Source organism: Gadus chalcogrammus, chromosome 17 (assembly GCF_026213295.1).
Source record: "Gadus chalcogrammus isolate NIFS_2021 chromosome 17, NIFS_Gcha_1.0, whole genome shotgun sequence".
Taxonomy (NCBI): Eukaryota; Metazoa; Chordata; class Actinopteri; order Gadiformes; family Gadidae; genus Gadus; species Gadus chalcogrammus.
In genome coordinates this window covers 6,743,985-6,752,409 of record NC_079428.1, presented here as the reverse complement: position 1 = coordinate 6,752,409, position 8,425 = coordinate 6,743,985, and the positions used below count along the sequence as shown (strand labels likewise).

At 48.7% G+C, this 8,425-nt stretch overlaps 1 protein-coding gene across 1 annotated transcript in view; it reads left to right on the top strand.

Moving 5' to 3' along the window:
- The first annotated feature begins 2,536 nt into the window (after positions 1 to 2,536).
- The window catches only part of poln (polymerase (DNA directed) nu), a 36,548-nt gene continuing 30,659 nt past the window's right edge, over positions 2,537 to 8,425 (top strand). Inside the window, exons 1-8 of the mRNA XM_056576199.1 lie at positions 2,537 to 2,587; positions 2,682 to 3,386; positions 3,803 to 3,972; positions 4,479 to 4,591; positions 5,183 to 5,319; positions 6,156 to 6,224; positions 6,317 to 6,377; positions 6,854 to 6,918. Coding sequence (XP_056432174.1) covers positions 2,537 to 2,587; positions 2,682 to 3,386; positions 3,803 to 3,972; positions 4,479 to 4,591; positions 5,183 to 5,319; positions 6,156 to 6,224; positions 6,317 to 6,377; positions 6,854 to 6,918 — 1,371 coding nt within the window. The remainder of the gene's footprint in view (positions 2,588 to 2,681; positions 3,387 to 3,802; positions 3,973 to 4,478; positions 4,592 to 5,182; positions 5,320 to 6,155; positions 6,225 to 6,316; positions 6,378 to 6,853; positions 6,919 to 8,425) is intronic.

Here is an 8,425-nt window from a genome sequence, read left to right as displayed (position 1 = left end):
AGCATGCTCACGTTACCAGGGCTATGCTAACGAGCCGATAGCAGGGGTCCCCCGCAGCTGAGTCAGCGAGTTGCTTGTACACTCTGCTTGATGCAAATCCTTCAGGCCAAGGTCACTTCGTCCTCATCCATCTCTCTCTCTCTCTCTCTCTCTCTCTCTCTCTCTCTCTCTCTCTCTCTCTCTCTCTCTCTCTGTCTCTGTGTTTCACACTCGTATACAAGGTGATGAACTGTATCATTCGTGCGCTAGGCTCGAGTGCAGATCCACCAACTGGTTCTTGAATAACTATAAAAAGGCTAACCTTCCCCTTTTCACCCCAGAGGGCTCACCAGTTGAGAGACAACGCCCCCCACTGAGGTTGTCTCAGGAAGGAGGGGCCACAGGGTCTGGCTTCAGGGTACCCCCTCTTCTCCATGGGAACGCCCCCCTAGAGGCCACCCTCCATACCTGTGACACCCTTCAAGTGAGTCCTGATCCGTCAACCATCCTACACTCATTGTTGAAAGTGAACCTAACCTCAACTAACCTGTCAGCCCGGTTGAGAATCAAGTCTAATACACATTTTATTGAGCCTGTTTTATTCATTAGTACTCTTCTTTTTACTTCCATGGCATATCAATTCCATGTCTTGTTTCAGTTTCAGTTTGTCTTCCACCTCAAGCTGTATCTTAAGGTTGTCAAGGTCAGCATATAGAGGACTCTGAAAAAAAAACTGATACAGAGAGAGCTCCCTGGAATAGCATTAGGAATCTGTGGGGGATCTCAAAGGAGCACATGTAGATTGAAAAAATATCTGTAGGTTCATTTAACGATGTTTCCCCTCAACATCCTCATTAAGAACACTCCGGTGAAGAGCTCTGGAGTGGAAGGAGCACACGTTTACGGTGTGTTTGCGCAATTGGCAGAGGGGTTTACAAATAAAAATAGGTCCAAGGAAGGGCAGCCTTTGTTTTACAGACCATTAAATCGATGGCAGGATAGCTGGACAGGTCGATGTGTCACGAACCCAGGGATGAAAGGAGATATACATGCGAGATCTTAAAAGAACTGCATCGCATAGCAAGCGAGGAGAAAAGAGCTATAGTAGAGAGGGAGAAGTGGTGCAGGTTTGACCATACTGCGTCGGTCAGCAGCAGTACAGCTAGAGCTTAGCAGGCCGAAACACGGATATATGTATGCTGCCTGTCGATCGCAACCAATGAACCTTTTCTACCTGGAGGGAACCTCCTCTATGGGGGAACCACGATGACTCCATCCAAATGCCTCCTAACGCTACCTGGGTATATATAATGATAGAATAATGCTTTGAGGTCTCATGGTTTCGGAAGATATCGTTAGTTAGTCAAACACAGAGTCGAACCCGGGCTCACACAGACATGCTCTGTACCCTCCCCACCGGAGGAGGGCGGTTGTCCCCCTGCCCTGGCCAGAAGGACCTCCCTCGCTCTCCCTGGGAGAACCACAGGACCTGAATCACCACTCTGTACAGTGTACACTCACGGTGCAGGATCACACACACACAGACGTGCACGCTTGTGAGTTTAGGCATGGAGGTTTTTTTTGGGGGGGGATATGAATAATGAAGGTGTGGGATGTTTGACAAGGTTACCTAGGCCAACATGAGGACCCAGAAACCGACTCTGGCTGTCTGTTGATTATGATTATGATGCTGGGAGGATAAGCTACTGTAGAGGGTGTGTGTGGGTGTTTGTGTGTGTGTGTGTGTGTGTTAAGGGGGGGGGGGGGTGTGTTTGAGAGAGTGCTTGAGATAGACTGAGCGAAAGTAACTGTGAGAGAGACTCTCAGTGACATCGTGTGTGTATTCATCTGAGAGGGAGGGAGATGCTTTGAGTGAGATTGTGGGTGTGTGTGTGTGTGTGTGTGTGTGTGTGTGTGTGTGTGAGAGAGGGAGAGAGGTGGAGGCAGTGCCCGTTTCACAGCGTGAAGCCTGCTGTATCAGACAGACAGTGTCTGGCTCCCTCTCTCTGGCTGTCTGGTACACAGTGCTGAGGGGCAGTCCGCACCAGGCTACACAGTCTCAACATGTACTGTACTACAGACTGCACACACGTTAACATGTATGTGTGTGTACTGCCGATAATACTACCGACGTATGACACATTGCAGGCGCAAAGAAGTACATTTTACAATCCTACATACTACATGGACGGTGTGGGGTGCACAACCTCCCACTGCTGTACTGTACTTTACTTTATTTTACTTTATTTATTTTAATTTATTTACATTTCTATTTGGTATACTGTTGTACTTGTTCTATTTTTATTTATTTATTTTCGAATGCACCAATTGGGAAAGCTGACTAAAAATGTCGTTGTACTTGACTCGTGCAATGACAATAAAAGGCTTTCTATTCTTTTCTATTCTATTCTATTCTGCATACATTGCAGAACAGGAAGAATATATAGATACATACATATAAACGGGGTGAAAATGGGGTGAATATACTCTAATTGTGTACCTTTCTCCCATATTGTCTTTTCTTGTAGTCTCAACAGCCTTTATTGTCTGCCACTGAATGGGTAGACCCTCCCCCGGTCACACGCCCTACGCCCGGGCCGAACCTCCGGTCAGACACCGGACAATTCCGTGGAAGTTCAGACATTTCCCAATTCGGCCCGGCTCTACCTAAGCCCTCCCGGATCCCCGCCTTTTCTATCAAGAGGAAACGGGAAGAGCAGAACGCCGGCCTCACCGAGACCCCCAGGACCTCCCAGCCCAGACGCCCCGTCAAGTGGGAGCCCCCCCGCTCCTCCCAGGGGAGGACAGGGGGAGACGGAGGGGACCGGAGGGCCAACAGAGACCGGGAAGCCGACGAGAACGAGACGGGGGGCCCGACTCCATCCTGCCCCTCTAAAGACCTGGGCTTGTGCCCTCCAGCGTTGGCCCAGGTGCGACAGGCCCGAGCCCGTTCCATTCACCCGGCCACGGCCTGCCTGGCGGGGGGCAGTAGAACGGACGGCCCGATGTGGAAACAGCACACGATGCGTCCACACCAGCATATCGCCGGGGCTGGGGGTTCTCCCTTAACACACTGCGAAATGAATACAAGCCACGGCGGGGTTGCGGATACCGCCAGCGCCTCGATCGCGAGCGCTGCTGTGTCCACCGCTCCCAAGAAGAAACGGGCCAGACAGGGCCCGGGCAAGATCACGAGCCGCGGGGCCGCTTCAGCTCAGAAGGACGCCGTCCGAGGGGAGCGTCCCGCTGATCAGGCGGCAGGCGTCACCTCCGACCCCAGAGTGAAGGATGCTGGGAGGATGAGTTTGGAGGAGAGGGCGTGGCTGCTGAGGAGGGTGGGCGGGGCCAGAGCGACGGCGTTGACGATGGTGTTCCAGGACGGCAGCACTCAGTTTGACCCGGAACAGGTGAGCGTGGGTCGGGGTCCTGATGGAGGCGTGGATCGGTGGATGCGTGGTCACGCTTCGTTGGTTCAGAGTAACGGTCGCCCTGGGCTTCAAAGATGTGTTTTTGTTTTTTTTGACTAGCCAATTATAAGCCTTACAAGTCACGTCTCACCTCTCCTATATCACTCACACACTACTGAGGGACAACGGTCAAATCAAACTGCTTGGTGTTCATAGCAACGAGAATGAATGAATTGTTGGGAGTAATCATTTCTTATGTGCATGGAATGAACGATACTAAACAAAACGAATGTGTACAATAAAAAATTGGAATAACTGAACAATAAATACTAACACCCTGCACCACTAAGTAGATGGAGGAATCCTCCAGACTAGATGGATCCATACCTATTAAATCGACCTGGTTCTGGCTCCAGAACCCCAGTCCCCCGGTGTGCGGCCTGCTGGTCCTGATGAGACAGGAGCTGGATCACAGCGGGCCGGGGGCCCACCTGCACCCCGGGGACACCTGTTTCTACCTCCGACTGGAACACGCTCCCGCATGGGCCCAGCGCCACGCACAGCACAGCCAGGAGAGCTTCACTAGGTGTGTGTGTGTGTGTGTGTGTGTGTGTGGTTGTGTGTGTGTGTGTGTGTGTGTGTGTGTGTGTGTGTGTGTGTGTGTGTGTGTGTGTGTGTGTACAGGTGCATTTTTGTGTGTATCTGTGCATTCGTGTGTTGGTGTGGGTGTGTATCTGTGGGTGTGTGTGTGTGTGTGTGTGTGTGTGGGTGTGTGTGTGTGTACTGGGGCATTTTTGTGTGTATCTGTGCATTCGTGTGTGGGTGTGTATCTGTGTGTGTATCTGTGTGGGTCTGTGTGTGGGGGTGTATCTGTGTGTGTGTGTGTGTGTGTGGGTGTGGGATTTGATTAAAATCTATTTTAACGGATATGTCTGTTTGTGTTGAAGTGTACACTAATGTGTATGTTAGGTTGAAGTCTTCGTGTGTGTGTGTGTGTGTGTGTGTGTGTGTGTGTGTGTGTGTGTGGTTTGTGTGGGTGTGTGTGTGTGTGTGTGTGTGTGTGTGTGTGTGTGTGTGTGTGTGCTCCTGCAGGGAGACGCTGGTGCAGGTGGTGTCAGGCGCTGGGCTGCTGGTGTGTTATAAAGCTAAGGACCTGCTGCGCACGGCCCTGCAGCACTACAGACCGCAGATCAGCTGGAAACAAGGCAAGGCTCCGACCCGCATCTAAAGCTGGACTCGCTTATCATGATCACACCATTGGGATATTTCACAATGCATAACTGGGAAACAAAGCCGGGCTTGAAGTGGCAGTCACTCATATATCAGCCTGACTAATCTGAATTTAGATTGATATCTTAAGTCTGATGGCAGCTGCAATCTGGGTGAAGGGGGCACCTCACTTTCTTCCACTTCACATTTTGTGTGACCAATCATGCCTCCGGTGGCCGGGGTCTGTAATTGCGTTATTCTTTGACACAAACTCGGCTAGTAATCTGAGAAAAAGTGTGTGTAAGGATTTCAGATAAAAAACACGTAGATTGGCGAATGTAGAAATACACTTATTAAAATTCCCTTCTGAAAGTTTTATCCGCTCTCGCGAATGAGTTTGCTTCAGTTGAATATCTCCGTTACAAAACACAAAACAAGGCGTAACTCTGTTAAAAAGTTCTGCTATAACACAGCAGATCAGTGGACTGAATCCCAGATTACTTTCCTATCACTCCCACTCTCTTGAAGTACAGCGTATTTTTTTGAGTTTGTCAGGAAAAACCCTGCTCGGTGCTCTGTGCGTCTAGTCCTCGGCTGTCGTATCCAGGATCCCCAGGTGTCAGGCTGGCTTCTGGACCCTGCGGACCCAGCCACCTGCTACCAGGACCTGATCAAAAAACATCTGAGACCCTCTCCTCCACAGACAGCCCCGGGAACCAGCAAGGTGAGGAGTGCTGCGTCTCCAGAGGGGGGCGGGATTGTTTGGGAAGTCCTTCTTTTACTCTGAGATGGAAAAGCATTTTTTTGAATGACATCGGGAGGCGGTATCTGTCATTATGCCTTGTTGTGTAGTGACAGTTTAACCAAATTGGATTCAAATGAGAAAAACAAAACATATCGCTAATTTGTTATTCTTGCAAACTGCCTTCTTACTTCTGCATGCTGTTTTGATTGTTTTGCAGATGTTTAAACCCCATGATGAAGCTCTATCACAAATACACTCACACGCACACGCGCACACACACACACGCACGCACGCACGCACGCACCCACGCACACACACACACACACACACACACACACACACACACACACACACACACACACACACACACACACACACACACACACACACACACACACACACACACACACACAGAGTTTCATCTGTCAAAGGCCATAAGTCAGCTTGCCAGGCTTTGTGACTAGATACTCCTATGAGATGTAAGTGAGCACAGAAAGGGTTTGGAAAATGTCCTGAAAAATACCTGGCGATTGCTCAGCGAAAAAGCGTGGGGCCCTGATACACCCACACACACAAACAGCACTGAGGCCTCCTCTTGCATTTTCCACCCTGTTAACAAACCCCACAACGCCCTCCTCCACGCTCTGGGAAGATTGATTCCCTTAATAAATCTTCACATCTCTGCAAGTAGGCCGAGAATGTGAATGCATTACCACTCTGCCATGTGCGGATCAACAGATCGGCACAGAGCGGTTGATCTTATTTTGGCTGTCTTACCCCCACCCACATCCTCTGTCTACCTCACTCTATCTCAGGCTTCTCAGGCCATCACCGGCCTCAATCTGCTCTACCGGCTTAACATGGAGCTGTGCGCCAAACTGCAGGTATGTGTTACACCCTCAGACCCTCTAACCCTGAGTGTACGTGCACACACGCACGCGCGTTGGAGTGACGGTGTACTTGTGATTGTGTTCAGAGCCAGGGCTTGTGGCAGTTGTACTCCACTCTTGAGCTCAGCATGATCCCAGTTCTGGCAGGTGAGCTGTTTCTAAATGTCAAACGTGTACAATACAAGATACAATACAACATAAGCACATGAACCATGAGAGAATATAAGGAAGACATAACAGAGGCATTACACCATAATATCATCTTCTTCTGATCACCCTTTTTATTCTTAATGAATCTTAAAGGTACGATTAGAGTGCTGTTGTTTGAGAGTAATTTGTTCGTTTTTAGTTTTTAGCCCATTTAGATTTTAGTCGGCTCCGGGCTAATTTCTGACCAATCAGGGCATCGCTTCCCTGATTTGTTGGCTTTCAATAATATGTGTCAGTGAGGTACAACAATTCCTAATGGTGGATTAACATGCAGAGGGAGGGAGAAGTGGCGGCGGGGACGTATTTATTGTTGTGGTTGTTAAGTTTCAAAACCCCTCATTCTACCAGTATCTATCTACTGTGCCGTGAGTGAATGAATGCGCTTCCATCCTCTTCTGTCCCTGGTGTTTCAGCCATGGAGAGCTACAGGATCCATGTGGACAGGGAGGCCCTGAAGACCACCTCAGACATGTTGGGGGTAAGACAGGGGCAGTAATATGTGCACAACATACAGTATGTTAGCCTGGGTTGCCCTTGCACCACCGTGATGGGACCAACTGAGCAGTAAGATATCATTTACAATAATATAGTTTTATATAATCGTCAATACAGCGCAATATCCATATCCAGGCATTCTACCAAAAATATGAAATACAGTAAATGTTCTTATAAATACATGAATCCATGAATACATTCATAAAACATTTATGTTAATTTGCAAACAAATGATGCACATAAGGCTGTTTGAATGTAGCTTGTGCATTGCAAGCATGGTTCCTCAATGACATTCACATTGCAGAGTCATGCTCAAATAGCAACACACACACACACACACACACACACACACACACACACACACACACACACACACACACACACACACACACACACACACACACACACACACACACACACACACACACACAAGCTCTCCCAATCAAGCTACTCCCCATGGAACAGAGGAGATGACAACAAAACGATTGCAATCAAAGTTTTTTTTTTTTTTTGTCTGGCTGTCCAACAAAGTCATTAAATCATTGGACCTATGGAAAGGCAATACGAATAAGATTGTTTTTATTAAGGGTAATTTATACACATAGTGCACAATGTATTCCCAATGCACCGGAGCAGCACTGCATAGTTATATATTTGCGTTGACAAAGTTGAGTCACTCTGTCTCTCTCTATCTCTCTACCGGTATCTCTTTCTCTGTCGCAGTCTTGCTTGCTCTCTCTCTCGCACTTTCTTTCTGTCTCTCTCTCATTGTCTGTGTGCATGCACGCACGCACACACACAATCTTAAGACTCACAGTCCCAAGCAGGGGGTTTGCTGTTGAAGGTGAGTACTGTGTGTCTATAAATAGAGAGAGAGGCTGTTTCTTCTCACTTCTCACTCGAGGAAGGAGCATCACTGTCTGTTATAACACACACACACACACACACACACACACACACACACACACACACACACACACACACACACACACACACACACCACACACACACACACACACACACACACACACACACACACACAGACAAGCACACACACACAGACAAGCAAGCACACCCAGGTCAGCTAAACGCATGAGTGCCGCTATGAATGTGCTTTTTGCCTGGGCATCACTATGCTGCACATACGGAAATGAATGGCTCTGAGTGCATGTCACTGCATGGGTCCTCCTCATTGACTATGTCAAGGTCACAAACACACACACACACACACACACACACAACACACACCACACACACACACACACACACACACACACACACAACACACAACACACACACACACACACACACACACACAGCCTTGTATTAACTTCTCCCCCCACTGCTATTCCTCCTTTTCATTTTTCTGTCTTTTAACTCTGTGGGACACAAAACTCCCTCTGCCCCCTCCCCCCCATCACAGCCAGGCACACACACACACCATCACGTCCTGTCAGGGTGTTTCAGATGTGCGTTCAGATTTTGTACAC